The sequence below is a fragment of the Trichomonascus vanleenenianus genome, assembly GCF_965637985.1.
Source record: "Trichomonascus vanleenenianus strain CLIB 3782 genome assembly, contig: TRVA0_025S, whole genome shotgun sequence".
Lineage (NCBI taxonomy): Eukaryota > Fungi > Ascomycota > Dipodascomycetes > Dipodascales > Trichomonascaceae > Blastobotrys > Blastobotrys vanleenenianus.
Window position 1 is genome coordinate 88,912 of NW_027481862.1, and position 22,885 is coordinate 111,796.

Here is a 22,885-nt window from a genome sequence, read left to right on the forward strand (position 1 = left end):
CGCAACCAGTAGAAGAGCCCGACTGCTCACATTGGCCAGGGAATACGTAGGCTGCTGCCCCCATGTTTGTGTTTCAAACTTTTCGACGTTTTATTTAAGTCGTCACGGTCATTTTTTCTTGCTCCTGCTTGACACAGCGTTTTTTTTGCTAAATGGCCGAGGCATACGTGACGCTGCTGTACGACGACGGGTATCTCCCGGGCCTGCTGGTGCTGGGACACCGCCTGAGGGACCTGGGCACCCGCCGGAGCCTGGTGACAATTGTGACGGGCTCGGTCGGTGAGCATAGCAAGGCACTACTGCGCGAGGTGTACGACGAGGTCATTCCCGTCGCAACCATCACCAATAAGAGCTCTGTCGGATTCTCGCTGTTGAATCGCCCCGAACTCGACCGCAGCTACACGAAGATCCATGTCTGGAGCCTCCTGCAGTACTCCAAGGTCATATTCCTCGACGCCGACATCCTCGTCGTGAAGCCAATTGACGACTTGTTTGGCTGGGATGTGCCGCGGGGGTCCATTGCCGCAGCCCCCGACATTGGATGGCCTGACATTTTCAACAGTGGCGTTTTCGTCGCTGTGCCCGATGCCGAGGCGTACGAGGAGCTGTGTGGCCGGGCCGTGACCGGCGAGTCCTTTGACGGCGGCGATCAGGGCCTGCTCAACCAGTACTTCACCGAGCGCGGGCGGTGGGTGCGCCTGCCCTTCACGTTCAACGTGACCCCGTCCACTTCGTACCAGTACGCTCCGGCGTTCCAGCACTTTGAGAGACAGGTTTCGGTGGTCCATTTCATTGGCAACAACAAGCCGTGGGACAATGCGTTCCACCGGCACTTCCACTCCAAGCTGACCGAGTCGGGTAGCATGGACTATGTCTCCAAGTGGTGGGACGTCGCCTACGAGCACAGCGACACCAAGGAGATGCTCCAACCTCCTCACGCCCCACACCCGGCGACGATGGCCCCGGCTGATGGCGCGGCTGACCAAGACACTGGTCGTCAACCGGGGGGTTCGGTATATGATGCGGCTCATGCGGCTCATGCGGCAGTCTCAGCGCCCACCGACGCGCGGGATGACAACCTGCGGTTCGATCCGTTCGGCGGATACCGTGATAAGCAGGTAGATACCATCATTCGCCCTGACGTTAGACGGTGGGACCCGACGCGGATGCCCCCTCCCATTGCGTCAAAGCCCGAAGCTGAGAACCTCCATTTCGCCCGTTACGAGAACATCTGGGACAGGCCGCCATCACCTCCGTCACAGGCTCCGGAGACTCCACCGGCCCCAGTGCCACCGGCAGAGCATCATCCACATCATCACCGGCGGCACTCGGCGGAGAGGAAACATGAGCGCAGGCCCAGCCGAGAGCCGGCGCACCGTACTCAGAAGCCGCTGAAACCCGTGCTGAAGCATACGAACTACAATCCGCCTTCGGACCTGGACGATAAAACAAGCATAAACTTGGAGATTGAGCGCAAGGAACACATTGATAGATTTGCTGCAGCCATAGCGCCCCGCGCTCTCCCTCGTGATGAGGCCGATTTGACGCAGGCCCATCAGGCCGAATACGAATTGGCAATTACAATGGCGGACGCCCCTCAGGATAGCAGTGAGGGAGAAGGAAATGCAGACAGCGAGAAAGGTGAAGTAAAAGCGGAGAAAGATACCGGAGAAATAAAGGCGGAGGAAGAGACCGGAGAAATAAAGGCGGAGGAAGAGACAGGGGAAGTAATGGAGGAGACACGAGAAGGAAGTGTGGAGAAGCAGCAGGAGAAAAAAGAAGGAAAGGAGGAGAAAGAGAAGACAGGAAGTTCGTCAGTGGATGAGCCCTCGACGCCGCAGTTTAGGTTCCCCATCTTGGGTCCCACGGTGTTCAAGTTCCCGTGGGAAACGAAGGACCGCCCCAAGCCCGAGCGTGTGTTCCCAGAGCTCGAGCTACCTGATGCCGCGGCAAAGCTTCCTCCGCCGCCGCCAATTGCAAAGCCTGCTGGAGAGGAAGAGAAGGAGGAGAAGGAGGAAGAGGAGGAGGAGGAGGAGAGCACGTCTGCTGATCTCAAGATCGGGACGGAGCTGCTGGAAAAGCTTGAAATCGCCAAGCAGCAGGTACAGGACGAGGAAATATGGAGCGAGGAGGCAGAGAAGGACAAGCTAGTAGCTACGGAGGAGGAGATCTTTGCAGGCAACAGTGACTCTGTTGATCCGCACTCGCCCGCCCCAGCTGCCAGTGCCACCGAGGAGGCCGCCGTCCCAAGCAGAACTGTAATTCGACCCAAGAACGCCTGGGATATGATCCCCAACATTGACGAGTATGCGCGGTTTGCCGCGAGAGAGTATGAGTATGAGGATTCTGACGAAGAGGCTGACACTTCAGTGACGCCAAAGCCGCAGAAGAGAAACCATTTCCGAGGGCTTAGTGTGTCTGAGGAGTTTAAGCCACAATGGAGATCGAAAAATACCCCTGAGACGAAGAAGCGTGAATGAGACTGTAACATTAATACCCAGCCGAAGAACCGTTGATGAGACTGTAACAATAACAACCAGCCGAAGAACCGTTAACGAGACTGTAATAATAGTAACTAGAATTCTACTATCTTTCACATCAGCGGCGCTAAACGGGCAGTTAGGAGCGAATATGGGGGGACTAGTCCCCTCAGCGGTCTGCTCTTAAATCATCGGGTCATTAATTAATATACAGACTTTTATACCAGTCCATCAGTTAGCTCATTTCGTACATCCTGGTTTTGATCGTCGTCCTGGACTAATGGATGGCGCCAGTTCTCTATAATCGCATCGTAAATCGAGATATCTTGGATAACAAGCGCCCCCGTATAGGCAAGGTCGTAGTCGCCGCCATTACTACTACTGCTACTGGGGCTGTTACTGTCTTCACTTCCACTCTTACAGTGGTAATGGATCGAAAAGAGGGAAAACTGCAGAACCATGACAATGAGGTCCCACAGTATCAGCGGCACGCGGGAGTGCAATTCTCTATCTCCGATGAACTCAATTGTCAGTCCTCCATGCAAGTAATGCCCTGATGTTGCCTGCGGCGGATATGACAAGCTGTGTATCAGCAGGCACAGCACGTTGTACCCCAGAATAGTGAATATAATGTACCGCTTGTCGAAGTGCGCCGGGAAAGGCATGGGAATCGTAGCAAACTTCGGCGATAAAAGAGACTACCCAAGAGTTAGCCAATCAAAACTTCCCCATAATTCCGACAGAGAAACTTACCAATTGAATTACGACTCCAAATAGAAGTCGGAACGTGGATATGCTGGGAAAAAGTTAGTACCACGGTCAACCGTCATTGTCACACATACTCATGAAGGTATATAATAATTAGCTGCGTGCACACAAGGATATCCAGGCTGTGGCACAAATGGCTGTTGAAGAATTTCTTCCGCTGGCTCGCCAAATCCGCCATTTTTTGTTCATAACCACCTAGTCAGTGGCGTGGGACGTTATGGGGAGTGATGCCATGATGCGTTGAGTGGTGCACTACACCCAATGCCGCTCACCCCAATTACCACCTCCTACTACCGGTAACTGTACTGTATACTGTAGTGAATATTTCACGTTTAAGTGCCGGTATATGCATTGGATTTTTTTTTCCATAAGCGGGGTTTCAATTATCTGGTGTTTATTCTACAATTTTGTGGAGCTTGATTCGCCTGCTACTGGATTATGGTAGCGCGACTTTGCGCTGAGCCGGTAATACCGTTACCGGTACTAGAGATGGAAAGACCAACAAGCCAACATGTTAGCTGCAGCAGAAAAGGTCTAATGCAGATTGAAAGAAAGAAAGAAAAAATGGCGATTGATCTGCCATTAACGGTGCACGACATAGAGTACATAGAGTACTCACCTACCAGTATGGTATTATAGAGTAGAATTCTTCTGGCTTTCTAGAACACGAGTGCCGCACAGAATGCATAAATCCGGAAGCTTGCACATCGCATCGCCCTTTATCAGCATCCTACCGCAGTGGAACAATCTTTCACTTGTTCATCCAAATTGAGTGGCACGACACATTAAATGCCTCAAATGTAGGTAAAAGTGGGCCGTTCGCGTGCGGCGGGCAAATTGCCGCACATTGTGAGGCGCTCCGTATGTGAATGAATCCTTGCGCGCGCACTATTAGGAGAGGATCGGCGGCGGGAAAACACCTTTGCGGTTATCAAGGAAGACCTAACCGCCAAGGTATCGATGACTTTTAAACGGTAACCACAAAGGTACGCACGGCGCCAGACAGCCAGTCAAAAATCGGCAATTGGAAAAACCCTCTCTTTCTCTATTCGACCCCCATACCATTGATTGCTCGTATTGAGGTATTGAGTTTGTACAATTGCGGGATCTTGAGAGTCGAAACGGAGATTTGGAGTTTAAGGCGGATTTTGCCAAAGTCAAAAAATAATCAAACTTTGTTACCCGGGAAAAGACGAGAGACCCACGTTGACATTAATCATATTCGCTACATCCACTTCACCCATAGTAGAGGTGAATCGCCTATCGCAGAGGTGAGTCGTAAATAATGGAGAGCAGCGTTCTCATAAAACGGGGTAATTGCCCGACCAGCAATGAGTTCAATGGCGATATCAATATCCGAGTGTCGGCCATTTTTGTCATTTTGATAGCCGGCACCTTTGGCGCTCTATTTCCCATTTGCTCGTCGAAAGTGACGTCGTTAAAAATGCCTGAGTTCCTCTTCTTTGCGGCCAAGTACTTTGGATCAGGCGTCATTATTGCTACTGCACTCATCCATCTTCTCCAGCCAGCCAACGAGGCGCTCACATCTGAATGCCTCAGCGAGAAATGGAATGACTATCCATATGCATACGCTCTTTGCCTGTTCTCGCTCTTTGCTATATTTTTAGTTGATCTCGTATCACAGAGACTGCTTGCAAAGGCTGGTATTACGCATACCCATGGGCCGTCTGGCCTTGGGGGACATTCTGAGAAAGACATTGAGGCCCAGAATCATCATCATCATCATCATCATCACCAGCACCACCCCTCCCATCAGCGTTATCAAGACGCCCAGGAGTTATCTGCAGAAAACAGCATGATGGAACCGCAGCACAGCGATAGCATCTCGAATCAGTTGCCTCGGGAAACAAACCAGGATAAGCATGTTTCTAATGTAACTGCTGAGAATAACACTTCTCCTTCCGAGGAGGTGCGATTCGACATTAGATCTATTACCTCTACTTCGAGCGCTGACACGTCGCAGAAGAACATTGCTTCACAGCTTGGAACAATCTTCATTCTCGAGTTTGGAATCATCTTCCACTCGGTGTTCGTTGGTCTAACTCTTGCGGTCGCGGGAGAGGAATTCAAGACTTTGTACATTGTATTGTGTTTCCACCAGCTTTTTGAAGGTCTTGGTTTGGGTACCAGACTGGCTACCGCGCCATGGCCGACGCACAGAAAATGGGTTCCCTGGGCCCTAGGCATTGCTTTTGGCTTGACCACGCCAATTGCAATTGCCGTTGGCCTTGGCCTGCGATACAGCTATCCTCCAGGAAGCGAAACCAACCTGATTACCAATGGTATCTTTGACTCGATCTCGTCTGGAATATTGCTTTATACTGGTCTGGTGGAACTTATTGCTAATGAGTTTTTGCATTCGAATGAGTTCAAGTCAGCTCCTTTGGGCCGTGTTCTCTCGGCATACGGAATTATGTGCCTGGGCGCAGGGCTGATGGCGTTGCTCGGCCGATGGGCTTGATCTCACTTATTTATTTCTATTCATGAGTATTATAGACTGTATTTTTGTTTCCTATCTTTATAATAACGAACGTTGAAATGTGTGTACCTTCAATAGCCACTCTGTTGGGGTTTAACTCCAAGCTCATAAGAATTCGTTGTAACATCACTATATACATCTTTAAGATTGAGATTACTTTGTCTATACCCAGCAATTGATGTATTGTTGGAGTAAATCCACTGCTATGTTGGTTAAGTCGTTCGATTTTCTGCCGTCCGAGGCTCCTCCGCCGGCGAAGTAGAGCAGCTCCGGCGTTCGTACGCCGCCCTCGGGGCACTCTAACGTCGTAACTGGCTCACAGCCACCCGAACCGTACTCTATGGCGACTCGAGCTATGTACTTCTCCGCGAAACGGAGCTACGGGCGCTAGGGAAGTGGCCCGCAAAACTTAGTCATGCTACAAATTGTTACCTAGACAGGCTGTCATTGTAGGGTTATCAATTATCAATTATAAAGTCAACTTGACCCTTATTCATAAGAATTTAAGTACAAGGTTAGACACCGGAGTATTCACTTAAAAACGGTAAAGAAAAGGAAAGGAGAGAATAGAGCTCTAAAGCATATTTCTGCAACATGTGTTGGAAGTCAAAGGGACAATGTACATCTACTTCAGGTGTTTCAGTATGGAATGATGAGATAAACTCTTGTCCCGAAGATACTGTTGGATGCCAGAGAATTACGCACCAGCAAATGCCTAGGCGTATGCGCCAAAGAAAGTGGAATGTCCTGCGGGACTCCTTGGAGCAGCTGCTACTCGGAAGTCCGTCGCGAGTATAAATAGCACGATCCGTCTTTTTACTCCTTTCCTTCTTCACCGTCTTTAATGTAGACAATTTGGATATTCGTGTCTAACTTTGTGCTTTTGTATAAATTAGGGTTAGATTAATTTGTAATTGATATTTGATTTCCATCACCCAGGAGCCATTATAGGAATCTATGTCTAGATCTATTTAGCCTCCAACAGTTCGCAGGTATGATTAATCGTTCCAGCTGCCGAGGTATTAATCGTAACGGTTCAGAAGGCTCCTAATAATAAACATCTGTTAGCTATTTTCAATTGTCCCCAATTTAGCTAGTACTAGATCTATGTATATGTATCGCTCTGTTGGGTGTCAGAAAAGTAGACTCTTAGGAATGCGCTAACTCCTGGCTCATCTGCAGGTACCTTGCAATGATAATACTACTATATAGACCGCCGAAAATCAATTTTTGTTATTTGTAACAGTTTAGAAGGTCTCTAATAATAAAGATCTGTTAGCTATTCTCAATTGTCCCTGTTGGGTTCCAGATAAGAACGCACCAGGATGCACCTCGACGCATACCACAACAAATGTGGAGAATTATGCAGGGTGTTCCCCAGAGAGGTAGACTCCTTGGAACGTGCTTATTACGTGCTGAAGCCTACCGCTATTATAAAGCCACCATCCCCCTATTTTCTCTTTTCTCTTTTCCTCACCGTTTCTATTGTGAACACTCCGGTATTACTACGTGTTTGATCAGCAACACATCAGGTAGCTGTAGGCCGTTGCCCATCTACTCTGTGAAGTGTGCTTGTTATTTCTTACTACGTTTGATATTTGCGTACCTGTTCGCATCCTAGACATTTGTCTTGTGAAGGCTAACACTTGTACTTTCAGCGGTTACACCCTGTTGGGTGTTAGAAAAGTAGAGTCCTAGGAATGCGCTATCTCCACGGAACGCACTAACTCCGTCCCGAAGTCAATCGCTGTTATAAAAGCCACGATTCCCTCTATTTACTCTTTTCCTTTCCTCACCGTCTTTAATGTAGATATATTAGGGTCAGATTTACTTTATAATTGATATTTGACTTCCAACACACCCAGCAGTCCCCAATTGTAGCTGGCACTAGATTTTATTCTAATAAAGTGTGGATCAATTGAGAGAAAAATCTTTTTCACGCACATGGTGCGCGCAGAAGCTTGCGTGCTCGCGCAGGTTTCTGTGGCCCATGTGATGATCGCGAGGGAGGTCGGGTTCAACTTCTGGCTCGCCAACTACCTTCACAACACTTCACAACAATATTATTTAAATTTAAAGATAAATGCGGCTCGTGAGGCTTACGCCGCGCAGATTTATGCATGCATTCATGTCTCAGATCTTGCATGCATGCATGCAAAAAAGATCAGCGGATTTCATCCGCCAGGATTAATCTCCCGGGAGTGAGTCGAACACCCGATCTCAAGATTACAATTTTATCGTAATCGATAACCATTACAGTCTCGCGCCTTAGCCAACTGGGCCACCGGGAGTGTTCAATTGTTGAAAGGCGAAAAATCCGGATTTACTTAATGTGTTTTTGCTTATGTAAAAAATAAGAAATATTATGTAATCATAAGCGTATGTATTAGTTAATATAATAAGTCTCTGTTACGTAATCAGATACGACATAAATACTCTTTTTTTAAACATGGAGTGAATGAGTGAATTAATTATCTATTTTTTTGAAGCAGAAGTGTCTTGTTGGAAGTCAAATAATATGCTTTTGTGGACTGGAGATAGGTATCCCAGGCTACTTAATGTTCTGCCATTGATTATATTTTAATGTTTATATTGAGTCGGCTGTTGGAGCCAAATGTTTAGACACAGTCTTCCTTAGCGTTAGCTCAGACTATAATCAAGATATATTATTATTATAAATCAAATAATAATAATCTTGATTGAATGAATCGTCTGTATATCGAGCCCGTTGCGACTGCGTCACCAAGTTAGGCTTACATAGTGCATCAACATATTTGTCTGCTAAGCAGACATTTCAACGTATTATAACAAATCAATGAAATCAAAACAATGAAAATCAAAAACCTTTGGTTGAGGGGTTTTAGATTTTAATTAAACCGGACCTCCCTTCAATTTTGGGATTGACAATGTGCACTAGCGGGTTAGTTTGCTCTTGGGCGGACGCCCTCTTTGTGAAATTGAGCCAGTCTTTCGAGTCCTTCCTTCGTGCAGAGAAGTGTCGGTCAAATGTGTCGCTTACCACTTGAAGGAGGAACCATTGTACCTCATAGAGGGGGCGCTGGGGCAATGGTAGTACCTAACCTAGATTTTTCATTTCATCTATCGGTAGCTAAGCCTGTTTTTGCAATTCCGAAAACATCTATCTTTGGCAGTGCCGTATTGTATCGGGTATTGTACCCGGTATCGTTATAGAATAGCGACTATCCCTAACATGTACCTAGCTACTTCGGTAAAACGTCCAGATGGACAATTACTCCAGTTTGTGATACTCAATTGCATGTGATAAAAATAACTCTGGGAGGTGTATACAGTTATTCCAGAGTACTACTAATAATAATCTTGATTAAAGTCCGTTGCCTAGGGCGAAGGAGGACTAATCGAAGTACATGAGGTTTCTAATATAATATAACAATATCCAGTAAAGGTAGACGGGGTCGATTTCCTCAGCGGTAGACCGCTGTTCCAGAGTACTACCAGTAAACGGTCGATATTTATAACTGAAAGGCCAAGCATCAATCGTAATGCTCCGCAAAGCCAAGCAATTGTACCTCGAGAGTATAAAGAACTCCACAGTAAGCCATATAATCCCCAATGCGATCTAGTCTACATGTATAGAAATAAATAAAAGTCCCATTATGTCCTATCCCGATGATCCTTCATTTTCTCCCATTCGTTAGCGACGCTCTCCGGAGCAGCTGCAACCACCTCATTAGTATCTCGCACCATGTACACAAAGTCGCCGAACTGGAACTTCTGGTCCTTGACGACATTCCCGTCGTTGGGACGCGATCCCAGGTACTTCTGCTTCACCAACGCCATGCGGCTAAGCACAGCCGGGTGCCACTGGACCATGTGAGTTATTGAAGAATCCAGCTGGCCGTTAAAGCCGGTGAAGCTCTGGAAACCGTGGTAGGACTGCTGGAGCGGATCGAGCCAGTACGACACGAGCATGCGTCCGTAAAGGTCATCATTACGCAGAACAAACGAGTGCGACGAAATGCCCCGGTCATTTTGCGAAATAATGAGCTTGATTTGCGACGCTGGCACGCGCTTATATGTGTGAATGACCGACTCTGGCGGCACCACCGCTGCGTCGCGGATCATGTACTTATCCAGTTTGCTCGGCTCAAGCAAGTCCTCTACGATGTTGGACTGTGGATTCATGATTATGGCGTCCTGGTCGAGCCACCACACCCACTTGGAGTCGCGGAACGAGAACATGGCCTCGCGTAGCAGCTGGAGCTTGGCGAACTCGATGTCTGGCTCGCCAGCGGATTTGGCAAAGTCGTTAAGGAACCGAATATAGAGGCCCAGCCCGTGTCGCTTCGCGTAAGCAAGGCGATCTTCGATAACGTTGTCCAAGTGGTCCTTGGGGTACGTATCGTCCAGGCCCACCACAAGGATAACCTCTGGTGCGTCGTCGCCGTTGTAAATGAACGAGTGGGTGCTTGCTGTGACAAACTTGTTGCTGACTTTGATGGTCTTCCGCGCCCGGTAGTCACCCAGGTACGCCAGGTCCGGGTAGATGTACGGCGACTTGGTGAACTGTATAGTCTGGGCGCCAGTGTTGATGCCACGATACTTCGACTGGGCGAGGCCGAGCCAGGCGAGTATCCCGCCTCCTCCACCGAGCGTCTTTCCAGTTGCAGTAACGATCGTATGTTCAGCCTCAGTGCCATAGAGGATGATCTTGAGCAGGTAGACGACCACCGCGACCGCGAGAACAATGACTACAAGGCGCTTCCACGCCTCGTCCGGCAGGGCTCGGTCCACGGCCCGCCAGACACGCCCTGTCTTGGACTTGGGTCCGTATTTTTTCAGGTTGCCGTTGACCTGTGGCAATGCTGAGTGCATTTCGCTGTCCGGTCTTCTTTCAACGCGTCTTGTCTTCGTGGAAGGTGATGTGTGTGTGTCGTGGAAGATTTCCGTTTGGTGACGTAGGCTACGGGCAGGACTCCCAGTTACGCCGATCTCTCACCCTGCATTACGGTGATCCTAGAATGTGTATATGTAATAGCAGTCATTGCAACCTGGAAAGCGACGTCAATTATCGTAGTTAATCAAGGCAATCGCATAGCAGTTATTACCGCAGTTATTACCGTAGCAAGCCAACGCTTTCGTAGAACTATTATTATTGTAGTCAAAACAGCTATCGTAGAGCGTAATTATCATAGTCAAAGAGGCCTTCTGACATCAAATCCACTCGAAGGGGGTTGACCATATCCTCGTCAAGTGGAAGACCGGAAAGTCTTTTCATCTGCTCGACACAGCCTCTCGAAAGCTTAGTTTTGGTACATTCAATGTTTGTTCCACAACTGCCCCCCCATTTACAAAATGAGAGTCTTTGTAAGACCACAGGCACATTGCCTAGAGATAATCCTTCTGTCAAGGACAACGTATTCACCATTCGCCAGCTTATTGCTCTTCATTCTACACGTTACTCAAGATTGTTGTGTTAGCTCCGAAGATGGAGTAAAAGAAAGATGAATTCTCATGGTAACTTCTTAACCGAAAAAAGCTTACAATACACCCTTATGTAAGAAAAAAAAATTCGCCCGGATACTGTTGATTTAACTCTTGAGGCAATCAACGTATTCGATGGCCGCAACGACCCTTACGTTCGCAGGTACATCGGCCTAATGTAATACCGGTGTGCAAAAACAACAGTTCTAGGCAATTGACAGTCAAAGTAATATACAGTAAAGTAAGGAGTACTTGAATATAATATATATATCTACAGTGCTTCACCGAAAGCTCTCCAATTTTTTTTCGTGGTTAAGTATCGTTATTTGTCGTCTTTCATCTCAACGTCTTGATCCTTCGACTCAATCGCAGCGCCTTCCGTCTTTAGCCCCGGTTGAGGAGCAGGTTCCGACGGCTTTTCATCCGCATCAGTAGCTGGCTGTGGCGCTGGCTGTGCGGGGGTTGACTGGGGAGCTGATGGCTGTTCCGGAGTAGACAGTTTCTTGACCTCATTATCGTTAGTAGCAGTGTTATTGACAGTGTCGGCGGTAGAAGCAGAATTGTTGCTACTCGTGTTGGTGTTGTTATTATCATCATCGTCGTCGTCGTAGTCAGAGTCCTCGTCAATCTTTCGCTGCGGCGCTTCCACAACCTCCTCCTTGGCCTCCTTTTTCGCCTCGCCGTTACTCGCAGGTGGTACAGCTACTGGCGGTGTAGCCACCGCTGAAGCAGCTGGCGATGCAGCCGTGGGAGGTTCGGCGTTGGGCTTGGAAGCCAGCCCCTTAGCCTCAGCTGTCGCCGGTCGCTTGTTGGCTTGCTTGTCCTCTTCAAACTCGCCAGATCGCTTTAGGCTCGTGCTCTCGGGAGTGGCGCTCGATCGCACGGGCTCGGCCTTGGTCTCAACGGGAGACTTGGACAGCTCGGCCGAGCTTCTCGCAGGAGGCTCATGTTGTAGAGCGGGAGGCGGTAGCAAGTTCGCCGGGGCTGGAGGTTGTGGCGGTGGAGTCGAGTGGTTAATAGCGGGCAGCGTGTTAGAGCCGCTGGGCGGCGTTCCCGAGGTCTGGGCAGGTGGGATAGGCGGATGCTGATTAGTCGTGTTGGGAGCGTACTGTGGAGCCGGTGGAGGTGGTGGGAGCTGTTGTCGCTGGCCCAATGGTTGCTGTTGCTGCTGCTGTTGCTGAGCTGGTGGAGGCGGAGGCGGAGGCAGTTGCTGAGGTTGAGCCTGCAAATGTGGAGGAGGAGGAGGAGGAGGAGGAGGAGGAGGAAGAGGAGGAGCATGCTGTTGCTGTTGTTGCTGAGGAGGAGGCACCTGCTGGTGTTGTTGCTGCACAGGAGGCGGCGGCGGGGGAGGTGGAGGAGGATGCTGTTGTGGATGTGGCTGTTGATGTTGTGCAATTGGAGGCGGTGGGGGAGGTGGAGGAGCCTGCTGCTGCTGAGGCTGCGGAGGCTGGTGGTGTGGAGGCTGCGGCTGGCCCTGCTGTTGCTGCTGTTGCTGCTGTTGCTGATGGTGATCCCAGATAGCCGATGGAGGGCCGTGCTGGTAAAAACTTTGGGGGTTAACGTCCTGTGGTCGTGGTGGAGCAACGGCCTGCTGAGGCTGGCCACCGCCGGCAGTGCCATTCTGAGTTGCCCTCAGCTGCTCGAGCCGCTGCTGAATGTGTGGATTGTTTGGATCAAGCTCGGCGGCCCGCTGATAGGCATCCAGCGCGTCACTCACCTGGTTGTTACACGACTCGTACAACGTGCCCAGATCGTACCACACCTCGGGAATGTACGGATTGAGCCTAATGGCCCTCGAGTAAGCGTCGAGCGCATCCCTGTACTGGTTCAATTGATAGTACAATACGCCAATGGAGCACCAGAAGGTCGGGTTTCGCGCGTCGAGGTAAACGGCCTTCTGGTACGCCTCAAACGCGCTATTGTATTTCTGCTGCGGGATGTAGCACCGTCCCAGCAGGTACCACGTCTGCGCGTCCTGGCTGTCGGCCTCAATCGACTTGAGCAAGTAGCTAATGGCCATGTCCTGGTTCGTGAACGACGAGCCCTGCTGGTGGTACAGCCAACCCAGCTGCTGGAGCACCTTGGCGTGGTTCGGGTTCTCCATGAGAACGCGCTCATACGCCTCGCGCGCCTGCTGGTACTCCTTCTGCTGTTCGTGAACGTGCCCAATCTGGAACCATATGTCAATCTCCGTCAGCGGGCGCGGCGGGTTCTGTAGAATGTACCGGAAGCACTCGAGAGACTTTTGGTACTTGTACTGCTGCTTATAGATGATGCCGAGTCGGAAGTATATCTCGTTTGCCTTATCAAACTTGGGGTCCATCTCCATGACCTGCGAGAAAGCCTCCTCGGCATACTCGAGAGATCCGTAGCGATCGTAAAGAATGCCAATGCCGTACCAGAGCTTGGGGTCCTTGGGATCGCGCAGGTGGTAGAGCGCCTGCTGGTACGCCGAATACGCCTTTTGCAGGTCGTCCATCATGAGGTAGCAGTGGCCCAGCGACCCCCACGTATCGCCCGAGTCCTGCGACATGGACAATATTGTCTGATAGTATTCAATTGCCTTGGAGAACATCTCCTTAATACGGTATATGTTGGCAATGGCGCTCAGGGCCGGGATCGAGTAGGGATTGTGCTTGAGCGACGCATCATACGCGGATGCGGCGCGGTCGTGCTCGCCCATGAGCTCGGCAACCTTGCCTACCTGGAGCCACACGTCGGCATTGGCCTGCTCCATCTTGTGGAACAGCGACTGGCTGTCCTGCTGGATCTGGCCCTGCTGTGTCTGCGGTGACGGGTGCACTGAGCCCGCGCCGCCATTAGACGCGCCACCGTTTGCCGCCATGCCCGGAGTGCCGTTGGGCTGCTGGGGTGCGCCCATTGGCGGTGGCGGTGGTGGTGGCGGCGGCACCCCTCCACCAACCATGAGCGGCGGGGGGTGGTGAGCCGCGTGAGGCGGAGGGGGCCCTCCAGCGCCAACGGGCGGCGGGGGCGGTGGCAGATTCGCCTGGCCATTCGGCGGCCTCACTACGTTTGGTGGGGGAGCGACGAGCTGTGGCTGGGACGCCATGATTGCTGTTGATTTTGCGCTTATTATTACTTGCTCTTCTGTCGCTATTTTTCAAAGTCCGGTCGGCCACAAAACACACTCCAAAAAAAGAGCCCGCGCGAGTTCCTCTTACTCTTGACGTCTCGTCTTTCACTCTGTCTGGTTCGCTGGCCCCGTCTCGTGAGATGCGTCAATTCGTAAAAGGGGGCGCTCGTCGCGTTATTAACGTCGGGTTGTCAGGAAGTCAAGAAAATTTGGGTGGGAGCGTTTCCGTGTGGTGGGTGGTCTTTGGCGGTGGAAAACTCCATTATATATTTCAAAAAGTAACTTTTTTAATTACCCGCTAGCAAGAAGAAACGTTGCCGCATTTTGCTTTTGTGATCGGCTGCAAACGAACAATTCCTCCCAAAACAAAAAAACCCTCCGAGTCAATGCTGTTTTACCCACAGATCGCCTATGAAGGATCGACGTACGGGGACGGGTTACTTTTTTTTTGCGTGTGTCGATCCTGCAGGCCCTTCGGCCAGGGTTAGGGCGCTATCTCCTGCACGCACACCTAAACGACACATCACACCCTGCAATATGCAAGCCTTGTCTATCACACAAAAGCAAGTCATTTTTTTTTTCTTCAGCGCACGATCGGCGCGAGTGGTACGTATAGTGGGGTCACGGCCTTTTTTTGTGTTTTGGGACTAATTCTATGTATGCACGCCACTCGTTTGGCGGCTTGCTGTTCCAAATTGCTAAATGAATGTTCCGACAGAGAGATGGCACACCCACCAACAGCCGCACGCGGCTCATGCGGCTAAACAACGACTTAATACGCCAACTAATGATCATGTGACATGGCCTCTCGACGCACGCATTGGGCGACTCATCGCCGGTTTTTGTCATGTAACCGGGTTCTAGATGACTGCCTATCGTTCAACACGTACACAAAGCACACCAATTTTATTCTAAATCGATACCCTCTCCCTAGAACAATATTACGGTATTTTACGAAAGAACCAAGATTTGTGTATCTGGGGAAAGGGAATCGTAGTGGCCGTACGTTATTGCCCTCGCCAGGACCAATATAAAGCAGGTCTTAGCAGCAGCAGGTCAACCGCTCCCCGATAGAGGAGGCACACTCACTCTACTCTACGGCTGTGCAAGGGCGTTTTCCTCCCAACGCGCGCGCAGCACCACCGTGTTCCGAAAAAGGAATGTACCAAACACCTGCATGCGCTCCGACAATGAGAGATCGATCGTCGACCTGTCGTATGCCACCCCTGGCTTTACATCATCCGTTTCCCATACATATTGAATGTGGCAATCTACCGGTATCTTGTTATCCATGCCTGATGCAAGTATTTGAATACCAACCGATCAAGGGGTAGCAAAAAGCCGTTAGGTGCGGAGTTCCGTACATAGCACCCCGAGATCATAGCACCCCGAGATCACAGCACGGGGAAGTGACCGAGATCGATCTACGCCACTTCCGGCAGTACGTACATTGATACCGTACACATAACTGGAGTAATTGCAACATATTCTGTAGTAGAATTAAATAGCCACACAGTCTTCGAAGTCTATAAGCCATGGATGTTGTAGAGGCAAAACGGAAATCACAGCTAGGGAAGTGTTACCGAGATCTAATACGTAACTTCTGTACTAGATATCGGTAGTACATAGTAATACCAATGTAATGCTGCAACGTGACCTACAGTACGATTAACTACACCGTCGTCGGCATCTACTGCGCTGCACAGGAGTAGTACTTCTGTATCGTAAGCTAATACAGTTAGCTAGATCGTCTTCATCTATTAATGACATAGACGCAATGGAGATCACAGTTAGGGAAGTCATCGAGATTGATCTACTACTAATATGGGCGGTCGACGATACTAGTATATAGTTGAGCGGTACTAATGCATGGTTAAGCGGTACGGATGTATGGCTAACGGTATTAACAATCGGTCAAACGGTACTATTGATAAGAATTTTCGGCGATGCGGAGCCTCAGCAGGTATGGAAGGATTAGTACGAGTAGCGGAGTCTCTCTTCAAGCTCCCGGAGCTCTGCTTCGCGGAGAGATGATACATTACTATACATTCTTAGGCAAGTTACGAAGAGGCGACGGATCTGGCTAGGAAATGGGGCGCCGCGGCTTGGATGGCTTCGACCGAAACAGGGGTGACTATACGGGCATACGACTTGTTCGTGTAGACATAGTCCATGTACATGATAGCCTCGGGCTTCGTGCCAAACAGCATGGACGAAGGGTGGATGTTAAGGGTCTGCTGGTGCACCGTCGTCTTGAACCGCCGGTCAGGCAGTCCAAGCGCCGTGTGCGACACGTATCCTTGCAAGAAGCACCCCACAATATCATCCACAGGCAGAGAGGAAGTCTCGGCGTCTTCCAAGCTGGGGACTTTGAGGTAGCCGAGCAACTGCTTGCGCACTCGCTGAGCGTTTTCGAGCCCCTTGGCGTTGACTCCTATCTTTTTGCACCACTCACGGCGGGCTTGTCGGTCCATGCCTGTTCGCGACAGCGATCGGTACATGTCGAACAGTTCGCGCAGCATAATGAGGTCACCGTGCTCGCGGCCACCGCCGAACAGCCGTGCCCTTTGCTCGTTGACAGCATCCCGCTCGTCGGGATGCGGGTTCATGATCAGGTCCTCGATGGACAGGCAAGCGGCGATGTCCACTACGACAGACAGCAGCGCCGTTGAGGACTTCTTCGCGTGGATGAGCACGGCAGCTAGCGGCGGCGACACGGGCAGAAGCACCATCTCACGGCCCAGCGCCGTAATGGCGCCGTTTTCGTCAAGCGCTTTGAGGGTGTACAGCTTGACGAGCGCCGCATGGATGGCCTTCTTGTGTGGTGACTCGACCCACTCAAAGTCGAGAACGTTGTTGACGCCGACCTGCTTGAGCATGAGGATCGTCGAGGCGACGTCGCACCGCAGGATCTCCGGCTCCGTGTCGCTGTTGAGCTCCTTGACATACGTAGATTCTGTGAAGAGCCGATAGCACTTGCCCGGGGCCTCTCGCCCGGCTCGACCCATGCGCTGTGCCGCCGAGGCCTGCGAAATGGCCGTCGTCACGAGCATGTCGAGCCCCAGCTCGGGCTTCCACACCTTGACCTTGCGCAGGCCCGAGTCGACGACGTAGCGGACGCCCGGAATGGTCAGTGACGTCTCGGCGATGTTCGTGGCGACAATGACCTTGCGGCGCCGCGCCGCAAGCAGCTGGAACACCTTCTGCTGAGCCGCAGGCGGCAGCGCTGCATAGAGCGGCAGCGCGACAATAAACGGCGCCTCCTTGGGCAGCTCGGGCGCGATGGCGTTGAGGCGGTCGACGCACTTGTCGATCTCCTCCTGGCCAGCGAGGAACACCAGAATGTCGCCCGTCGGCTCGGCCATGTTCACCTGGCACACGCTTTGCACGACAGCATCCACGGCGTCGTCGACCGGCTCGCTGAGGTAGTACCGTTGGACGGGATGGATCTTACCCTCTACGTAGACAATGGGTGCGTTCCAGAAGAACTTGCTGAACTTGTCGGCGTCGAGAGTAGCAGACATGACTACGAGTCGCAGAGTAGGACGCCTCGCGAGCAGCTGCTTGAACAGGCCCATGAGCAGGTCCGTCAGAACCGTTCTCTCGTGGGCTTCGTCGAGAATGATGGTGGTGTACTTCTTGAGGTCACGATCGAGGATCATCTCTCGCAGAAGCATACCGTCTGTGAGATACTTGATCTTGGTGAGCTTATGGTTGCTCCGGTTCTCGAATCGCACCGAGTAACCGACTCTCGTGCCAAGCACGCATCCGTTCTCCTCGCTCACTCGTGTCGCCAGGTTCACGGCGGCCACTCGTCGCGGCTGGGTGATGGCGATCTGCTCTTTATCCGGGTGGGCCTCGTAAATGAGCTGGGGCAGCTGGGTCGACTTACCCGAACCAGTCTCGCCGAGAAGAACTGTTACTCTGTTGCCAAACACGTGCTTGAGAACTGTTTCCCGGGCTCTATAAATGGGCAAGTTCTCTCTATCCTTTAGCAGGCGTGCTTTGACCTCGCGGGCTTGCTGTTTGCTCAGTTTTTTGGGCTGACTCTCTTCTTCTTCGTCTTCGGAGTCCATAAACTTGATCGATCTACCTGATCTGACATTCTTATCCTTGGAGCTTTTCTTATTAACCGATCCGTTGGCTTTTCCATTCTCCATGGAGCCATTCGTATTTATCGATCCGTTGGCTTTTTCGGTATCCTTGGAGCCGTTCTTATCGTTGACTTTTGCATTAGCCTTTGAGTGATTTGTCAATCCGTTGACTCTTGCGCTATCCTTGGAGTGATTTGTCGTTTCCGTGACTCTTCCACTCATCGAACCATTTACCAATGTATCTAGTTTACCGTTTAGCTTTAGCTTCTTGTGCTGCTCGTATCGCTCGTCGTCACTGCTGGACGAACTGTGAAACCGGCTGTCCCCTTCGCTCAGCTCGATCACGTTCGATGCAATGGCATTCAGCCGCCCCAGGTTCAAGGGCCCCGGCAGACTGTCCGCACTCTCCTCCTCGTCGAACCGCTTATGCTTCCTGGGCCCCATTTAATGCTATAGACCTGCTTGACAGCCCGCTTATCTTGATGGCCGTTACCAAATTTTTTTTCTTTTCGCCTGTCCCCGCGCGCGCCCCGGCCGTTATCACGGAGATCTACCAATATTGAACCATTTAATATTGATCTAATCAGATAATTCTGGTACTATAGTAGCTTTTTGGCATATTTAATCCATGAATACCGTATTGATTATTCATAATACCTGGTGGTAACAAATATGTCACAACAGATGGATATGCAATAGACTGTACAAGGTCCCTAGGCAGCCGCACTCCAGTATACTGGTTAGATCGGTTAAGCCATTCTTTTACCGACTAGACCGGTTAAACCATTGGCTCAACCGATATACTGGTTTCATCAGTTAGACCAACCAAAATATCACATTCAAAGTGCCTTCATTTGGAAACTCTGTTAAACTACCGGTGGTACTTATATTAGAAACCTCACTACATGTACCAGTACCCCTCTTAAGCCCGACCAACGGGCTTTAATCAAGATCATTATTATGAATTATCTAATTTATTGCCATTGTTCGAATCCATGGCAACTGATGTAATAATAGTAACTCGCTAATGAGGAGTGGACCGTGCTCAGTACTACGCTACATCATCCATCAGGGTGTCATGAAGCAGCGACCTGCGGCCCAGACACTCGGTATCACAAGCTGTACTCCCACTACCGATACCAAGTGGATGGTGTACTATGTATGTAGTACATGCTAGGTATGGCGTTACAGGGTAGTACTGTACCAGGCAGTAATGAACAGAAATAGATATGTGGTAACGTTAATTGATAACAATTGAAGATCCCAGCACTGGTCCCACAGATCTCGGCGAAATTCAGGAGTACAGCTAGCGGCAGCAACGCAGTTAATCCATGCAATACGCCGCACAGGGCTACTTCGACCTCCATGCCTACTGTATATAGCGAATATAGACATTGCATATGAAATACCGGCTTACGTACCCCTTTTTCATTCACATCACTACAGCAAAACTTACCAAAAATATCACAGGCCTTCCTCTCCTCTCAGGCCTATGGTAAATTACTATTAGCAACTGGTTAATTTTCTACCGCTGGCTGCTCCTAAATCCATTAACGACTACCAATATTTCGCACCAATAACGCGGAGAGGAGGACTGGCTGGGTTGCCTAATAGGGGCATAGCGGTGCAGCGTAACCCTCAGCACGAAACGGCTTGTTATGCATATCGGAGATGCTACGACCAACCCAACCCCCTCCGCCCCAGGGATTACGGCAGCCACAGGTCTACAGCAGACACGGCAACAAGCAGGTTCGAACTCCCTGTTTTCTCTCGCATGGGCGTCCCATAGGTGGCCCCTGTTTCAAGGTTTAAAGTCAAGGTAGCCCACCCCCTCGTTATTGCTTCGTTTGCTCCCTCTTTTTAATTATTTTTCCCTCTCTCGACCCTTATTTCAAGTCTCGGCACGAGTACCCCCTGCCTAAATAATTAATACAGTCTAGAGCGTAGTGGGCCAAGGAGATGGGCAGAGTACGCGCAGCGCTCACGCTGTCGGTCATCCTGCTCGCGGCCTTTGTGCTCCAGCTTCTGACAGTTATATCGGTGCCAGTGACCCGTTCGATCACGCTCTGCGAGTACAATGGGTACCAGTTTGGCGTGTTTGGCTATTGTAACATCCAGACAAACAAGTGCAGCGGTGTCGGCGTCGGGTACGACGTCCACCCGAGCAGCGACCAGTTCACGCTCCCGTCGAACGCGCGCAACTCGCTGGCCAACCTGCTCATTGTCCATGTGATAGCCGCTGGGTTGACACTCATTCTGCTGCTACTGACGGCGCTAACGCTGTTCAGAGCTCCCGGCTCGTCCTCGCGGTATCTGCTCATTGTGCTCTTCTTCGCCATCCCGACCTTCCTCGTGTCGCTGCTGGCGTTCCTCGTCGATATTTTGCTGTTTACGCCGCATCTCGCGTGGGGCGGCTGGATCATGCTCGCTGCGACGATTCTGTTAGGCTTCTTTGGGATCAGCCTGTGCGTAGTGCGGCGCACCTTGTCGTCGCGCAAGGCGTTCAACCGCCAACGGAACACGGCCGCCGAGCCCAAGGAAGTGTCGTCCGGCGACATGAACGACTTTTCCGTCGCCAGCGGGTCTGCCGCCGGTCCAGCTCTGCCTAACCCGCGGGACGACTACACAATGGCTCCCATGGAGATACACCGCGGCAGCCAGCCCTCGTCTGAGTTGCAGTTTGACGGTAGTTACGCCAATGTGGCTCCGTATGTCTCGAGGAGCCGCAGCAATAGCATAACAAATTACGAGCATGCCGCGACCAGCGCTTACAGACGGCCTCCGTCGGCGCGCCGACCAGTCGTGGCAGAAAGCATAGACGACAACTCCATCAAGGCTCCGCAAAGCGGAGTCCTTGTGGCCAATAGCAGTTCGGACGAGGGCGAGGCAGCTCTGCCAAATCCCATGGTCATCCCCGCAGGCGACTACGTGGCAGAGCTTGCCGAGCGCCAGTCGGTTAATGATACGAATTACGGCCCCAACGTTGTGCCCATTCCACGGCTTCGTGAAGACGTTGAGCAGGAGCGCACGCTGAGACAAGCCGCGCCAAATGAGGCGACGCAAGCCGCACGTGATGAGGCTCAGCAGTACCCCGTTGAGCAGCGCTACGACTACCAGCAGCAGTATCCTCGACATTATGATTATGACGCTTACGAAACCCATAATGTGGGCTATGTCCACCAGGACGGTCAGTACGATGATGCTGCCCACGAGGACAGTCGGTACAACGATGTTGTTCATCACCAGGACGGTGAGTATAATGATACTGTGTACAACCAATATGATGACCAGCAAGGGATGGCTGTAGCGGCTGGAGAACAGGCATACCAAGAGCACAATTCGTACACCCGCTCGTCATCGCAGGAGTTCCACCAGGTGTATGAGCGGCCGCGAAGACAGTCGCAAAATAACAACCAACAGTACCATCATCCGCCACCGCAGCAGACTGTGCCCTACAATCGTCCGGAATCGCAGGACTTTGACTACACACAGTATGCGCCACCCTCAGCACGAATGGCACCGCATGGACCGCGACCCCAGCCATCTGCGCGAAGCAGTGTTTCGTCACAGGGTCGAAGGGGCCCATATCATCATCATCAGCAACCCTCTGCCCCTGAGTCATTCTATGAGGAATTGCCGCCGAACCAGCCATACTACAATGGCCGCCAGTCGGTGTCCCCCGTTGTCTCGAGAGAATCTGCATATTACGGCTCTCAGCCGCGACAGCCCAAGCGTTCCGAGATGATCATTGAAAACAACCCAGATTTTCAGTTTGCGGCAGCTACGCAGAAGAAGGCTCCAAAACGCACCCCAATGCCATCACAAAACCAGCCACCGCCGCCAAACCATTCCAACACGTCACTTGCTACCACCTCTAGTTCATCGACGCATCATCGGCGAAAGAAGAATCAGGGCATGCCGGCTGCTTTTGACACCGCGGATGGACCTTACGGCAAGATTTCACGACGACAATAATGACCTTTTGTGTATTTTCTCTTCGTTCTTACATTTATTTACAGTACCATATTGTTCATGTCTTTTTTCTTCTAATGTGATATAATGACTACTGCTGTTTAATACCATTGTGTAATATTGATGCTCGATGATAGAGCTGAGGGCACTGATACTTGGATTAAAGTTTGGTGTTATGGTGCTCAAACCAGTATCAATAAGCCGTTTGCATATCCCTTCCCCTCCTCCCCCTGTTCGTTATCTCTGTCTGTGGGTTGAGCCCAGCCTAATACATAAACTGCTTCTCCGTTGTGACGAGAAGTTACTCTTCGAAAATTGTCATACATCGAATGGGGCCGAAATACAGTTCCACAATAATAGAGCCATATCTGGCTTGACAGAGAACAAGACGCTCCACTAGCCACAGCACTTTATTCATCATCTCTTGTACAATTGGTTAAGTGTGTGACGAATATCCGTTGCTGTCTGCTTAACCGGGTTTTGTACCACACATCAATAGTGTATTATTTGGCTG

General features: G+C 50.8%; 7 protein-coding genes and 1 non-coding gene across 8 annotated transcripts; 3 read left to right on the forward strand and 5 right to left on the reverse strand.

The window, feature by feature from the left end:
* Nucleotides 1–152: 152 nt before the first annotated feature.
* On the forward strand, nt 153–2,480 carry TRVA0_025S01046 (glycosyltransferase family 8 protein; the record flags this gene model as incomplete). Its single annotated transcript, XM_076685472.1, has 1 exon — nt 153–2,480. One exon carries the CDS (start codon nt 153–155, stop codon nt 2,478–2,480), a length of 2,328 nt encoding a protein of 775 aa, XP_076540286.1.
* A 218-nt stretch (nt 2,481–2,698) lies between these two features.
* Nucleotides 2,699–3,426, reverse strand: TRVA0_025S01068 (DSC4 family protein; the record flags this gene model as incomplete). Its single annotated transcript, XM_076685473.1, has 3 exons — nt 2,699–3,178; nt 3,234–3,276; nt 3,323–3,426. The coding sequence occupies 3 exons, from the start codon at nt 3,424–3,426 to the stop codon at nt 2,699–2,701; spliced, it is 627 nt and encodes a 208-aa protein (XP_076540287.1).
* Nucleotides 3,427–4,692: 1,266 nt separating this feature from the next.
* Nucleotides 4,693–5,730, forward strand: ZRT2 (low-affinity Zn(2+) transporter ZRT2; the record flags this gene model as incomplete). Its single annotated transcript, XM_076685474.1, has 1 exon — nt 4,693–5,730. The coding sequence occupies one exon, from the start codon at nt 4,693–4,695 to the stop codon at nt 5,728–5,730; it is 1,038 nt and encodes a 345-aa protein (XP_076540288.1).
* A 2,209-nt stretch (nt 5,731–7,939) lies between these two features.
* On the reverse strand, nt 7,940–8,039 carry tRNA-Tyr(GTA). The gene is made up of 2 exons: nt 8,001–8,039; nt 7,940–7,976 (listed from the first exon to the last, which is right to left on the reverse strand). It is a non-coding gene; the product is annotated as a tRNA-Tyr (tRNA).
* Nucleotides 8,040–9,381: 1,342 nt separating this feature from the next.
* On the reverse strand, nt 9,382–10,602 carry MNN11 (putative alpha-1,6-mannosyltransferase Mnn11p; the record flags this gene model as incomplete). The annotated part of the gene is made up of 1 exon (XM_076685475.1): nt 9,382–10,602. The coding sequence occupies one exon, from the start codon at nt 10,600–10,602 to the stop codon at nt 9,382–9,384; it is 1,221 nt and encodes a 406-aa protein (XP_076540289.1).
* Nucleotides 10,603–11,533: 931 nt separating this feature from the next.
* On the reverse strand, nt 11,534–14,092 carry CYC8 (transcription regulator CYC8; the record flags this gene model as incomplete). Its single annotated transcript, XM_076685476.1, has 1 exon — nt 11,534–14,092. The coding sequence occupies one exon, from the start codon at nt 14,090–14,092 to the stop codon at nt 11,534–11,536; it is 2,559 nt and encodes an 852-aa protein (XP_076540290.1).
* A 2,273-nt stretch (nt 14,093–16,365) lies between these two features.
* On the reverse strand, nt 16,366–18,843 carry DHR2 (RNA helicase; the record flags this gene model as incomplete). Its single annotated transcript, XM_076685477.1, has 1 exon — nt 16,366–18,843. One exon carries the CDS (start codon nt 18,841–18,843, stop codon nt 16,366–16,368), a length of 2,478 nt encoding a protein of 825 aa, XP_076540291.1.
* A 1,515-nt stretch (nt 18,844–20,358) lies between these two features.
* On the forward strand, nt 20,359–22,374 carry TRVA0_025S01200 (uncharacterized protein; the record flags this gene model as incomplete). Its single annotated transcript, XM_076685478.1, has 1 exon — nt 20,359–22,374. One exon carries the CDS (start codon nt 20,359–20,361, stop codon nt 22,372–22,374), a length of 2,016 nt encoding a protein of 671 aa, XP_076540292.1.
* Nucleotides 22,375–22,885: the final 511 nt, after the last annotated feature.